This window comes from Erithacus rubecula (assembly GCF_903797595.1).
Source record: "Erithacus rubecula genome assembly, contig: SUPER_Z_unloc_3, whole genome shotgun sequence".
NCBI classification, from domain to species: domain Eukaryota; kingdom Metazoa; phylum Chordata; class Aves; order Passeriformes; family Muscicapidae; genus Erithacus; species Erithacus rubecula.
In genome coordinates, this window is record NW_027635944.1 from 3,646 (window position 1) to 19,341 (window position 15,696).

The window sequence follows — 15,696 nt, forward strand, 5'->3', positions numbered from 1 at the left end:
TGTTTTCATAGCTGTGTCCAAACACAGTGTGTTTATATACTGTATATTGTGTATATACACACCCAACAGCAACTAATTTATCTAATTTTATTTTATTAAGATGTTCCTTCAGCTTTCTCATGCTTCCTGATCTATATTTTGGATTTTTTCATAACATTCCCATGCCCCTATCCACTCCAGGCTGATGTGGACAACTGCCCTGCTAGCACCATACTGAGGCTGAAGCCAAGTGAGACAGGCTCCACACCAGGAGCAGAAGCAGGAAACAATCCACTCCTTTTGCCATAGGATAAGGGAAAAATGCATTCTGCAGCAGGGATACAAATTCCTGACCTACACAAAATGCCCAAGGCTTGGAGAAAACTCACAGAAAGAGCAGCAAAAAACTTAAAATTGCAGTTACAGCCAAGCACTGACCAGCTTCCTTACAAACTGCAAGCTCAGGGAATAAAAAACTCTACAGGTTATTCCTCACTTTATCAGGTTTATTCCAATGTATCAGTCAGTAAATAAAGGATATAATTTCCAGGACTCAAAGTATTCTCAGATATCACCCTGAAACTACCAAGGAGAATCTATAGAGTCGTGAGCTGACTGATGATAGTCAAATATCAGAACAATCCTGTTCCCAGTGAAATCAATGCAAAATTGTTATTTTTAAGGTCTGTGGTATTTGTAAGTTGTACATTAGTTCTGTGAGCTCCAACCATTTATACAAATCGCATAAGGACTCTACACTTCTCAGTACTCATCACATTTTCCTGTAGCACAATGTTCTGAGACAAGAAGATTATAAAAACAAACTATTCTGTGTTAAGCAAAAGGTTTTTTATTTGCTATTTATGTCTTCATTCATTCTGTGTGCCACTGTCATGACAACTCAGGTCATGCACAGCAGAACCTGTGGTAAGTACAAGTCTCATGTCAATATTATCTCACAAGGCCTTCCTCATGAATTCCCTGTCCCTTTGGAAGTCCTAAAGTTAAGGTACTTACACTGAATAACCAGGATATAACTTTGCTATCAGACTATCATGACCATAAAAAAACTGCTCGTAAGCCCTTGCACCATATCAACTATGCCTATAAGATCTCTCTTTGCATGCACTCAGATGAAGGGTTGACTTTTTCTCCTCCTCTAGAAGCAAATCTAATGACCAGAAACAAGAAAAATTCACTTTCTTCTGATAACCTATCATTTTAGTCTCCTCAGTTAAATTAAGGTTAAAAAATGTCTGTACGCAAACAGAAATAGCCAGCAACCCTGACACACTGCTTAGAGAAACTGTCACGGTATTTTAAAATTTATTTATTTATAATTTCTCTAGAAAACAGAATCACTAAAATACATTGTTGAGGGCAGTTTTTTACCTAGAAGAAGGACTAACATATATTAGGAGTATCACAGAAAGGTACTAAACAGCAGCATAACCCTCCCTGCACTTGCCCTTTTTGTAGAATTCCTGTGAACAAATGCTGGATAATCACTCCAACATTGATTTTGGCAAGACCTTCTTCCAAAGACTACACATCTACAGCAAAGACCAACAAAAAGAGTAAGATATTCTTCATGTCGATCAAAGAGAATAAATTAGTACAGACAGGACCTGCTGCTGACCCCTGCAGATCTAAATCACAGATTTCATTCAGATTTGGACTTTGTCTCCACAACTCATCTTTCTTTGCTTGCCATAAATTCAAGAAGAACTTGGAAAATGCCCCATATTTTATGGGGAGTGAACATGATTCTCCAGGAAAGCCTCCCTCTGTGGGACTCCTGAGCAATTGATTTAAAATCTCCTTCAAAGTACAAGGCTATGTAATCTTCTTTGGTGACCAGCTGATTTGAAGCCAGGCTCAAAGAACAGTTGAGTAATCTTGGCTACAACTTCTGGAAAAAAAAATGCAAAATTGTCATAAAATGCATTCACAAAGTCCATAAAGTAAATTAGGGAGGTAGAATTGCAGAGAATTTTAGTGTTCTTAAGAACAGTTAACAGAGAGATATCTAGAGAACAAGCACTTGCACAAAAATATTCTGGAAAAAAAAAAAAACAAAGCCCACAATAATTAAGAACTAAAGACTATCTTAAGTACACATTGTCATCAACACATGTATGATGTTGACATGTATGATATATGATGTATCACATCACCAACACTAATATGCCTCTGCATAATATCCAGGACAACTTGCTGCTTTAGTGTTTTATTGAAAGAGGAGAATGACAGATGTGAAAACATATTTATCCTCTCAACAATTGTAATAGTCTCAGTAGGAGGCAAAAGAATAAACATCACACAAGGCACAGTAAATACAAAATGAAAGTGTTTATTATATTGTCACTTCTAATTCCAACAGATTTAACAGATATTTCCTTATAACATTCACATGCCCTTGGGAGACTCTGATGACAGAATGATGTGTTACTGTCTTCCTTTTATCAAGGCATCAAATCAGATGCATCAGATGGGAACATGGGCTCACTTGTAAAGCCAATCCCAGTTTGGGACGTTCTTCAGCACACACTGGAGCACCATCCAGTATCATCCAAAGAGCCTTGCTGAATCCATGAGGGAGTGGTAGCACAGAACATAAGGCAGATTCTGTTATCTCATGGATACGTCTGTATCTTTTTTCACTGGTCCTTTCCTCATCCACCCTTTTCCAAATATCCATTCTTGATGTATTTGCTACCAGCCTCAGCCCTCTGCTTCTTTCCAACCTTCTCTCCAAATCATTGTCCATGCATCAAGTACTCAAGAGATGGAATTGCAGTTTAAGGCAATCCCAAAAAATATCAACAGATTAAAAGACCTCAAGGGATCTGCTAAGAAAGCGTAGAAAGAGACCTCAGAATGAAGGAAAAGGAATAAATATCAGAACAACTTTCAGCTCTTGTAATATGACTTGCAAGAATTTTTCCAAAGGAAAGAAATTCCAGAAATACATAGAGGCAAGAACTGGGATGAAGTTGTGGCACACACCCTTCAGTCTCAAGAGACAAGAAGCTTCAGTGTTCTCATCCTATATGTGCAATTCTCACACTTTAGACATAATCTAGGAGAAAGTGCTATCAGTGATAAAAAATTTGTATGAGAAGTTAAGGTGACGTCTGACATTATGCACATAAGTAAAGCTGTGGGAAAACTGAGTTCCTTGGAGAAACTTTGTGTATCTGTCCCGTATTCCTACAGCCTGTCCCTGAATTCTCACTCACAGAGTTGGAGCTTCAAGAATGTTTTCACCCATGCTGCCTATTTATCTGAAAACCAGTTTCACAAACAGTTCTACAGGTAGTTTCAAGCAAGACTCAGCAACAGGTACTGAGTCATGTGCTTGTCCTTCCAAAACAAAAGCATCAACCCTTCCAGAAATTCATGTCCCAGCTGTCCAGGTGCTGCTGCCCACTCTGAGGAGCCATAAAGGAACACATTTACCCGGATTTAACTGTGCTGTGTGCTACCAGAACAGCAGGAAACAAATATTGGGCCATCAATCTGCTCAGTTTTGTGCAATTTTAAATAAGAATTAGCGATTCAGAATCTGAAATTCTAATTAAGACAAGCAATAAATAACCCTTGATTCAGCCCAAGTGCGTTTAGGAAAATGGCATTTTTCTGTTTCACATTTCCATACTTCAGCCTGGTTATTTTCAAAGACAAGACAAGAACCACTTGCTCTACAATAACGTGACACCCTTGAGCTGGATTAAACATGCTGTATTCTTGCAAAGTTAGCTATTTTTACACTTGAATAGTCAAAGCAAAAATTGGCAGTATCATACAGCTCTAGTCAGGAGTCAAGTTTCCAACTGTGAAATGAAATTCTGTGAAGCAATTGAGTATGTGCAGTAGGAAAAAAAAATCCACTGCTATCCCCATGTCTAGTTGATAATGATTTCCTTTTATAAAATGTATTGAATTGCCATTTATAAAATGAACTATTTTAAAAGCGAAAGCTGGGTCCCAGTGACAAGTTGCTGAAGTTATCAAATTCTTCAGGCAAGGTTTTGCACACATCTCTTCAACACACAGAACAAGACAAAGATGAGACATGAAGAAAATATAACCTTTTGAGTAAAAGAAATGGTTCAAGGTATTTGATAAATACATCAAACATCTGATAAAGTTTGGAGCCAGAGAGGATTAAAAATGACAGTAAGTCCACCTAATATGAATTCCAGAGTGTGTTTCTTGAGACATTTAAGAGGATTTTTTTTTAATCTCAGAACAAATATTAAGCCGATAAAAAAGATTTTTAAAAATAAAAATAAATAAAGTAGAGCCCTGAATAAGGATTTTGGAGTTAGGTGTCTTGAGAGGAGCCAAGCAGAGTGCAGGAAGAGTCAAGTTCATGACTTTCAAGGTAAGGATTGCAAATGTAAATTTTCTTAAAACAGGATGGCTATTTCAGGATCTTACCGTGCAGCCCTCCACCACCAAAACGCTGCCTCACAAACCTGATACAGCAGGAAACTCTCCCATGGAGAGTTTGTGAAAAGACATCAAATTTTAGCTGGAGAACACACACACAGAACATTCCAGCACAAGCACCTGCACACTATCTAAATCCAGCTCATGTTCCACGAAAATGTTTGGCTATACCACAGAAGCAGATCCACTGCCAAACAATGTGGCAAAATACAAACTTGAGATTCCCATTTGGAAAAATAGTGGTTACTCAGGTCTCGGCCTGCATTTGCAGTTTGCAACTTGGCACAAACTTTGTTTTGGATACTTAGTAACCTATGGTAAAGCAGTAGCTGCAAACCCTTTGAAAATGTCATCCTACAAAATAAAACTTTTGGTTATTCCATTATGGGAAGTTTTTCAGTAGAGTATTTCCTCCTACTCATCTGACTGTCAAAACTTGATGCTAGACCTTCTATCAGAGTGACTTTGTTAGTGCTTGTAATGAAGACGATGTGAATCCTCATCACTGTCACTTCATTTTAAGTTCATATTTAAAGTGAACAAGTCAGTACAGCCTGAATTATATAGAAAATACATAACCAAGTCCAAGACAAAATATTCACTGCACTTTCAGCATGCCTGACTGCTGACCAAGCAGACAGTTCTGACACAAAAAGAGTCTGTGCTTGGGCAGACGTTAGCTCTTTGTTGACCTCATAAACACAGGTGAAAATGTTTATGCACAATGAATATTAACCAGGCCACCAGCAGACTTCACATTCAACATTTCAAACAGTTAATATTTCATTATAATGATTACTGATAGGTGATACACTCAATTTCACCAGCATATTACAAAAACATTCTGAAAAGCTAAGTTTGGAGAAGTCAGTGAACAGGTCACTGGAGGAACTGACAGGCTCACATGTAAACAGAACAGCTAGACTGAACTGGAATGTCACTAATGAATCAAAATATCATATGAAACATGCATATTTTCTTGTCACATATTTGCAGGAGGGTGAAATATTACCCAGTTCCTTCAGGACCTGTGGGTGCATCTCATCAGGTCCCATGAACTAGTGCACCTCCAAGTACTTTCAGCAACCTCAGAAGTTCCAGCTTTGAGCTCTGAGAACTAAGATGATAAATCATTTTTATATACTCACTGATGTCAAAATTGAAATTACACAATTTCACCTCTCGTCAACACTGGCATGTCTGTGTATGGAATGAGAGTGGATTGTAAAAACATCAGATACTGTTCTTTCATCATGGTAAATCAGCAGTAACCACACTGCCAGGCATCCTTGTTGTAAAAGACACGGTTAAAAGCTGCTGCCACAAGTGAATTTATAAACTAACAACACATAAACAAGAAAAATTAAAGCAATACTTGCTTAGCAAATAAACCATCTGCCATAATTAGAGAGAGAAAGTAATAGTACAGAGAGGTCTTGCTGATGGCCAACTAGAAGTTGTTGGAAACATCAGTCCAGAAAGTGTACTTGAAAACAATAGTAAACAGAGGTGTAATCACATTGTTACAATAAATTATAGAGGAATGCAAATTGATCCTCAACAATTAAAAGCACATTTTTGCATAAAAAGTACCTAATAGAAAAGCATTCCTCCCTCCACCTTAGCTTCTCTCTAACTGCTGTATTGATTTCAGCATTGTCTCACAGAAACCCTCAGCACTGGGAATCACCCAGAGCATGCCTACAATATCTGAAAAACAAGAAAAACACTTATCACACTAGGCAGATGCTCCTCAATTTTTGGTTCTTGTGCTTGGTCACCCCTTTTCATGGAAATTACAGAAACCTGGTATCTTAGTACATCACCTTACCACATACACAGTTGGACATATTGTCTACAGAAAATAGCCCTTTTTAATTCATTGTACATCAATTGCTTGACTTGGTACTTTGAGTGTAATTTGGTTTTTAATTTGTAAAAAACAAAACCTGGGTAGGTTAAACACCTCCTTCAAAACTCAGCAGCATTTATGGGTTAGCAAAATATGTCACAAATTTTCACCTACTGTAAAGAATACATTTCTCTAGGAAGTGCTCACAGTATCTATTACGGTTTTGGAAACAATTAACACCTTGTTGACAACATTAATTTTATTGAATGGAGCTCTACCTCTCAGCATTTCTTTCCAAGATCAAGGGACAAAAAGAAAATAGATTTTTTCTTTTTAATTTAAATTTTTTTTAAGACACATGCAAGTCTTTCACTTACCTCAGAGTGACAATATGTATACCTGTGAACAGCTAGAAATAAGGCATCAGTAGAGATTTTATAAATAATAAAATCTTTACATAGTGAATAAATATTCTAATAATAATAATAATACAAGAATATTAATATATTAGAAAGGTTTGTGCATGACTGAAGAACCATAAAGAACGAAAAAGACATAAAACTATGTGTGACAAGTATTTGAATCATATATCACTAATATACATATATCATATGTATATTAGAATAACAGTATTTTGAAGGGGATTTTTTTTACTTCTGTGCATATTTTGAACCAGATACTGTCTTCTTAATGGAGAAATAAATAGGAAGACTTAAAAAAAAAAATTAAACTATAGAAAAAATATGCACAAATACAGCCGAAAAATTAAGGGCATTTTTTTACTTTTACCACCAAACAAACTGAGTAATGCCCCTGCAAGGAAAAATGGTGATTTCAGGGCTCCTAAGATATTCCTGCACACAAAAGGTCTCCTTCAAGCACAAGATTTAGCAACCAGTCCATGGCTGCTGCAATGAGATAGTTCAAAGTGCATGTAATCATAATGCTGCTTGTGTAATTGCAAGCCAGCAGTCGTGGTGCCTATGATAAAAATACAGAGCTTTGCATACTCCATTTTAGAGGAAGACATGAAGACAAATAAATAATGCAAAGTGGCTCTTACTCACTGTGCAAGTGCTGTATCTTCATGAAGCCTCTAGAAGAGGTTCTGTGTAACCAACCTTCCCTCACGTATTTTAAACAGACTTTGGGGAGATTCAATTAATGCTGCTAAAGACTAATGAAAAAAGTGTTTCTGTCGGAGTAAAATATTATTGTAAAACACTTATTTCAGCTGTTGAAATACTCACAGTACATAAAAATGAAACTCTGATTCCATAAGGAATTGCTTACATGAAGGGGCAATTTTTGAACTATTTCACATAACATAAAAATAAAAACAAATTTATCTGGGTACATTGCCAAAACTGTGATTTTGTTAGTATGCACATCTAACTTAACTGCTTTCATGGATAACACTCAATCTATAAATTTGTGCTCAACTTTTCATACTACCTGTATTTTTCACTAAAAAGTTACACTAATAAGCAGAGACACAGGGGAGAAGTTCCTACAGCACTTTTATTCTCATGATGGCTTAAAAGTATGAATTACACAGGTAGTGTGTTACATCCCCCTACAATCCCAATGGCAAACCAAATGATAAACCAGAGTTAACAGGCAAAATTCAGATGCACAGGCCCACTTTTGAGTTTCAGATGCAAAAATAATAGTATTGTAATTCAGGCTGAGAGCAGTAAGTTGAGCTGCAAATGTTAACTCTTGTGCTAGCATGTTAATTGTAAAAGATTAAAAATGCTAATTATACAGTCTTAAAGACAATTTGTGGAGTGGTGGCTGACAAAATGACAACAGTAAATTGTCAGGAAGATGATTGCACATAAAGATATTACGGTACAAAGCCAAACTTGAAATTCTTTTATTCTCTTGTTTATAACATATCACAATACACTGAAACCTATTTAAGTAATATTTTAGTACTTACCATCTAATCGCGAATATCATCACACCTGGGAAATACAATTAATTAATGCACTAGGCATTAGCAGTATCTGGAGCTTGGGAAAGAGTTTGATTTGTATCGTGCTAATTTTCTCATGCCCTAATACCAAATAATATAAATGTATTCTGCTGTAGAGCTGTAGTTTGACAAGCTCTTTCTGCTAATATAAACTGATGTTGCTGCCAAGAAAAGCACTAATTCCATGCATCCATTTCCACCTTTTTAATGCTACAACTGTTTCACACCTTTCTGTGGGCCAGTTAGGCCTTTGTGCCAACACACCCTGAACTGGATCTGTGAAAGGATCCAGTCCAAAGAACAGCTGGGGAAGGAAAATGTCCTTTGAACTGTGCCCTGAAACAATTATTTTCAGTGCATATTCACATTGGAAAATAACTCTGTTTCACACCTTAAGGAAGGCTTGCACGTTTGGAAGCTTGACTGGTTTTAACAACTATAATGGAAGAATAAAAGGTGCTAACAGCCTCCTCCCACGGGCATCCTGCTGCTATCAATGTCTGCAACAAATCTCTAACTGCTTCCAAAGGACAATTCCTTTACAATTTCATGTCAAGATTTTCAGCTTTTCACTCTGCTAATTGCAAATGCTTCCCATACCAACACCTCCTTCTGCAGCTGAAGATCCCCACTTTATTTTTAATACTATTAATTGTTTATTTGATATTTGTAAGATAGGTTTATATTTCAGAACACCTACTTTGTGGAAGGAAAACAATTATCACAAACGAGACAAGTTAATTATCTTTATGAAAGATACTGCTACAGCTGTGAAATTAGACTGACTGACAAATTACTCTATCAGAGATATTTTCTATCCCTGGTAACCCCCAGTTTTCCTAAAAAACATATAATTAAAATCTATTATTTAATGTCTCTCCCAGCTTCAATTCACCCTTTCCCTTTAATTACTTAGCATTTAACAACTGTTTAATCTTGTGGCTAATACCTGACCTCATGACTGAAGGGAAGATAATTCCTAGACAAAGCAATTTATTGTGTCAACAAAAACAGAGGATAATTTCTGGAGAAAAGCAATGTTTCTGAGTCACCAGTGACACCTGCTTTGTCTCCTGAGCCCTCTGTCCATGACACCAGGAAAACAGTTTGGGGAATTTATGCTGTTTAAAAGCTTTCATGAAGTACACACATCCAAATTTGATCACACAAAATTTCAGCATTTAAAAACAGCTGTTTACTTATTCACAAAAGAGGATTTTAAAAGCCAGTACGACTTTTATCTTGGTTCTCCCAGTGATTGGCAGTTTCAACCCCCAAAGTATGGCCCTGTAAATTCTATAAAAAACACACTAAGCTTTCTATGCTTCTTCCATTAAGATCATAAAAGATAAACCTTGTGTGCTACTTTCTTTAGCTACCTGTGTTTTTTTTTCTTATTTGTATATTTTGGCATCTAGATCAAGAAGAGAAGCATTCTTTGTGGGGAAAAGTGAGTAAGAAAGCAGCACCTGAAAGAACTCATCACCTAGTCATATTCACAGCAGCAAAATGTAATGTACTATTGAAGATGGAAAAGATAACCTGGCAAAAAGTAATGGGTTTTTTAAAGGAAGAAAGAATGGTAGAAATAAAAAGATGTATGTGAACAAGCAGCCTACATTCAAAGATTCATAGATTAAAAGCTGGAAGGTACCAGGACAATCACCCATTGTGATCCCATGCATGGCACAGGCCAGGGAATTTCAGCCAGTAATTAATTCTGTCATTCCCACAGTCTGAGTTAGACTCACACCTTTCTATAAAGGCATACAGTGGAGCACTCGGCAGCTCCTGTAAAAACCTGCCCTCCTACCAGATTATCCTCATCATGATTAAGGTACATCATATTTCTAACACTTTAGAAGATGCTCAGAAGAAAGAACACTTTGTATCAGTTTATGTTTTGAAGGAGAACAGATTTGAGTGTTCAGCTCTATTTGTCCAGCTGTAAAACAACTCTAGATATCTACCACTCTCTAATCATATTTAGCTAGAGATCCCCTCTTCTATCTAGAGAAAACATCTGCAGAGCATCGAGGATTAAAGTGCTATTGCTAATGCAACTGTGTAACAGGAATCTTTACACCTCCATCCAGAATCTCCTGTGCAGCAACACTATAAAATCCACTACAAGATGAAAAGAGCTACATTAAAACAAGAACATTTGTTATAAAGATGATAAAGCAGGCTGCAGAGCACCATCGTGCCATTAATTCCAATTAGAAAATGCTTGAGAAAAGGGGGAGCAGGGCGGAGGAAGAGGCCTGGCTGCCTGAACAGAAATGGAATTTAACAAGAATGGGGAAACATCTTTCAATAGACCTCAGAATTAGCAAATGGAGGGGGTGGGGAAAGCATTGCAAACTCTGATAAATAAACATAGAAGTCTATCTAAACAAAGGAAAATAATCTGAAAAACAACTAGCTAAGGAAATCACAAGTAGATCTACAGGTAATGATAAAAGATGTCCTGAGGCTCTGTACCACCTGTTAATGGTCATTCACCACCAACTAATGTAATAAAGCCTCACTTCTCAAAATCATTTTAACCTGGTTATATTAAAGGGTTACTTTGGTGAGCATAAAAACCCTGGTTTTTCTATCCTTTGACAGAACATAAATATGCAGAACAGCTATGGGGAAAAAAAATATTAAAGCTTTCTTACAACACTGAGATGGCAGCAACAAACTTATTTTCCTGAAAAGAAAAAGTCAGTCTTTAAAATAACCCATTTAAAAAAAAAAAAAAAAAAAAAAAAAAAAAAGGAGACTGCTTATTACTTTGGCAAAGGTGAAGGGTGCTGGGGGTCCTTCTTTCCCTCCACATTGACAAAGTTCAAATACACTGCAATATGGTCACTAAAGGTAGCGATGCCGTATAAGTAAGTCATGTACAAATCACCACCATCCCTCACGATAGTGAGGAACTTTAAAAAAAAAAAAAAAAATTAGACCTTGGGAATGACAGGACAAGGGGGGATGGACGCAGACTATGAGAGGGTAGGGATGGATTGGATTTTGGGCAGGAATTGTTCCCTGTGAGGGTGGGCAGGCCCTGGCACAGGGTGCCCTGAGCTGTGGCTGCCCGTGGATCCCTGCAGTCCCCAAGGCCAGGCTGGATACTGGGGCTGGGAGAGTCTGGCACAGTGGGAGGTGTCCCTGCCCATAGAGGGCGGGGAGCGTACAACCGGATGAGATTTAAGGTCCTTTCCAACATAAACCATTCTGTTACTGTATTTTTCGTCCATTTAGCGGGATCCATGAGTTCTACGCCGAAAGTGGTCCACTGCAGCTCCCGAGATGTACAGCGAACGCCTCGGCCCCCTCAGCCCCCCTCCCGCCATTTCCCGCCGCCCTTCAGCCGCCACAAAATGGCGGCGGCAGCGAGCGGGACTCTCCCGCCCCCGGGGAGCGCGCGAGGGGCTCGACCAACCGCAGGCCGCCGCTTGTTACCACGTGACCGCATGGAACTACAACTCCCGTCATGCCCCCCAACGTGCCCTTCCGCGCTCCCGGTTCCGGTTCCGGCTCCCGTCGGCCGCGCCAGCCTCGGGAAGGTCGCGCAGGGCGGACGAGTGCCGCTGCTTCTTGCCGCTGTCATGTTTTCCGCCGGTGTCCGCCGCTTCGCTACCTCCGCCATCCGCCGCAGCCATTATGAGGAGGGACCCGGGAAGGTGGGCAGCAGCGTCCTGGCTCGCTGAAGGTCGCGGCGAGGGGGATGGCGGGGTGGGGGTTGGTGCCGGCTGGTGTTGTGTGGGCTTTGCGGTGGCGCGGTGATGCCCAAACAGCCCCAGCAGCGCAAAGTGTGTGGTGACCGACCCCGGCTCCTTTCCTTGCAGTGGTACAGATGATGAGCATTGCGGTATGAGGGATAACAATGATACTGTAAACGCTTTCTGATGTACCTGCGTGTTTTCTCAAGCCTTCGGTCTAAAAGCTTAATTTTACATGCGTGCCTGGTGGAGGAAATTCTTCACGGTGAAGATAATGAAATACCAGAACACTGGGGGGTCTGTGGATGTGTTTCCTCAGGAGTTTTTATATTTGACCGCATGAGAGCTGCGGCAAACTGGCCCCACCTTGGGCTGGAGGGAGAAGAGGGGACGAAATGAACCCCGGGGGTCGCATGCAGGCTGAAATCATGGAGTGTTTGGGCTGGAAAGGACCTTAAAGATCATTTTATTCCACCCCCTGCCACACCTCCCCCCGTTCCAGCTGCTCCAAGCCCCAGCCTGGCTTTGGACACTTGCAGGGATCCAGGGGCAGCCACAGCTTCTCTGGGGACCCTGTGCCAGGGCCTGCCCACCCTCACAGCCAAGAATTTCTTTCTAGTATCCAGCTGAAATCTCTCCTTTTCACTTAGAATCTGTTCCTTCTTGTGCTGTCGCTCTAATTCTTCATGAAGAGTCCATGTCTCATTTCCCTATAGGTATCCTTCAGATACTGGAAGTATTAAATACTCTATTTCTTTCCTTGGAAAATACTGATTTTTTTTTTTTCCCCCTGGGATTCTTCTGAATGGGTTAGAAAGGAATTAATGCTTTGATTGCAGAGGTAAAACTCTTTTTTTTTTGTTTTTTTTTTGTTTTTTTCCTTTAGAACCTGCCATTCTCTGTAGCCAACAAGTGGCGGCTGCTGGCAACAATGTGTGTGTTCTTCGGGAGTGGCTTTGGTGCCCCTTTCTTCATCGTCAGACACCAGCTCCTGAAGAAATGAAGAGGACAGGCTGTAGCTGCACTGGCTGGGTAACTGCTTTTGTTGGGTTTTGTGGCACAGTGGGATTTAATGAGCCTGATCTCAACAGAAACCTTTCTAATCCTCAGCCTTTTGCTTCAGTCCAGCTGAAGTGCTGTGGTCTGGAGTTGCATAATAACAGAGTGCAGGTGTAAGTTTGTGTCACAGAGCTGCTGCACTCGGTGGTTTGTGACCTTTGCCTCCCCTGGGGCCACTCCTCTCTGCCTGTGACCTGTCTGCTCCCTCCCTGAGGAGCTGAAAAGGTGCCCCTGGTGTGACCTGAGGGAGCCTCTGGCACGTGTGATGTGACAGAACAGGATGAGGAGCTGTGATGCTGTAAACGCTTTCTGATGTGCCAGACAGAGCTCAGGGGAAATTGCAGTTTCTTTAACTTGTATCACAACAATCTCACCATCTGCATCATTCAGGGGTTGCTGTCTTATTAAGATAAAGTTTTTAGCAGAATTAATTTGTGCTTGCTGATGCTAACAAAGCAAGCCTGAGACATCACTCAGACTGTGTAGCCATGCCACTTCCAGTTGAAAACCCACCTCTGTTTTAAAGTGATTCCACTCTGGAAGTACCTGATAGTGTCTGTAATCTGAGAAACTAAACATTTTTCAAGAGCTTCAGTGGCCCAGGTAGTTCCTGAAAAGGAAACAACAGTCCTCATTGGAATCTCATAATTGGAACAAATTACACAATTCCTTTTCCAGTTTGATGTTTATTCCACCCTTGACTGAGGGCAAAACCAAAATCAGCAGATTTGTACTGAAGTTGAGCATTTAGAATTGTGTGGTTTCATGCAACTCAAGGCTTCTGATGCAAAACCAGAAGGGGATGCAACAGTCTTCAAATCAAAAATTCTAATTAAAATATGTGTTTATTAGGGCTCTTAAATGTCTTCAATGTCTTTTTCTTGCAGAGTTGAAGTCTTCTGCACAGCGTTGTTCAATGGGGATATGATGGCTGCAACCCATGCTGGATGTCTCTAAATAAAATCTTAAACCCCATGGGCCTGGGCTGTGTGTTTTGTGAAACTCCTGAAGTGCTTTTGACAGCTGGTGTGTGCCAAGACCCCCTCCAAGTTGCAGTGCACTGCCATGAAATTAAACACTTAATTGTCATCATGTATAAAAACAGAGGGTAGGAAAAATGAGATTTCAAAACAGGGATTGGGCTGAACTTTTTTTACTGCTCAGAATAATGACCTGTGGCAGTTTATAGCAGTGAGTATCCTTTAACCATAATCCATGCTGCAGATTTTTGTACTTCAGTGAGGATTTTCTGTGGCTTTTCTTCCAGGCTCAGCAGTTCTGAAGAGCTGCTATTCCCAGGTCTCTGTAGCATCAGCTCTGAGCAGGGACTAAGGCACTGCCCTAAAAGCTTAATGAGGGCTCAGGGCATGATGTAGGCACAGCTCTCACCAGAAAAAAGTATTGGTAATATTCTGTAGTTACCAAAACTGATACTGCTGCAGGTTTGGAAGGAACTGATGGCTTTCTGTTGGTACTTTTTTGTTGTGAACTTTCCTGATTTGCTTCCCCCCCTCCACTTAAAGCACCCTCCTGCTGCAGCACAGTGCATTTAACGTGCCTTGAAGCATCAGAATCTGTGAACTGAACAGTCCATAACATTTTGCATTCCTTTCTTGCCATTCTCATCTGTATGGAGGCAGTTTCTCATCTGACCACTGCTCATAACAGAGCAGCTCCTGGGTGCCACATTTCTCTCTACAGGGGTGGGTCTGAAGTGCTGATGGCTGTTCCCCCTTGCTCCCAATTCCCTGGTGTTTGGAAGGAGCACACATCACCTCTCAAGGTTCACCCTGTGGGACAGGAAAACCAGTTCCCTTACTGTGCTTAAAACAAGGTCTCCTTTCTGGATGCCACCCCCTTCTCTTGCAGTTTTCAAAGATACTTTTGGGTAGTTAAAGCAGTTTATTTTTGATGGAATGTTAGATACTTGCTCCTCTTGTGATATGTTCTATAACTATAATCTCATTTCACAGTGTTTACCCTGGTGGATCATGGTGAGGAGCAGAAAGGTCCAGGGGGCTGCTAGTTACAAGAAACTTCAAAATCATGACCCTGTTTCCAACCCTGCCACCAATTTGGATAAATAAATCACTGATGTGGAGCACAGTACCTGTAATCTTTCAGCTGCTGCTGTTTTACATAATTGCCATGGCTGTGTGCTGATGGCTGGAGGAGCTGTCACTGCTCCTATAATCCCAGTTTTTGTGTGCAAGTCATCCAAAAATGAAACAACATCAGCCCTGCTTCGTGTGAGGGCTGACAAAACACATCACGTTGGTCATAAGCCATTTGATAAACCTGTTTTTGTGGTTTCATTCACAAAGAAACATGCTGCAATATTGTAGCCCCTGTTAACACGGTTAATTCAAGTTCCTTGAGTACAGGTGGTTGTTAGTTTGTATGTTTGATAGAACAAGGGCAGCTGTGAGTTCAAAAATGAGTGTTTGTGTTCTCCATTCGTGGTGTGCTGCCAGGGCTGTAATTAGTCCCTGTAGAACTGGGCTGTTCCCCTGCACGAGGTGCTTGGGCACTTCTCAGTAGTTTTCAACCCCATCAATTACCAAGTCTGTAACTTCCCTGCTTGACTTAAGTAATTGGTTCCCTTAGGATTTCAGAAGTTTTCACTTCTGCAGCAGAAATAGATTAATAGATCT

General features: G+C 40.1%; 1 protein-coding gene and 1 long non-coding RNA gene across 2 annotated transcripts; one reads left to right on the forward strand and one right to left on the reverse strand.

Annotated features, from left to right (window-relative positions):
* Positions 1-7,351: 7,351 nt before the first annotated feature.
* On the reverse strand, positions 7,352-10,714 carry LOC306814923. The gene is made up of 3 exons (XR_013777283.1): positions 10,156-10,714; positions 8,235-8,307; positions 7,352-7,466 (listed from the first exon to the last, which is right to left on the reverse strand). It is a non-coding gene; the product is annotated as an uncharacterized lncRNA (long non-coding RNA).
* An 812-nt stretch (positions 10,715-11,526) lies between these two features.
* Positions 11,527-14,017, forward strand: COX7C (cytochrome c oxidase subunit 7C). Its single transcript, XM_079331373.1, has 3 exons — positions 11,527-11,944; positions 12,870-13,015; positions 13,930-14,017. The coding sequence occupies exons 1-2, from the start codon at positions 11,531-11,533 to the stop codon at positions 12,984-12,986; spliced, it is 531 nt and encodes a 176-aa protein (XP_079187499.1). The 5' UTR covers positions 11,527-11,530; the 3' UTR covers positions 12,987-13,015; positions 13,930-14,017.
* Positions 14,018-15,696: the final 1,679 nt, after the last annotated feature.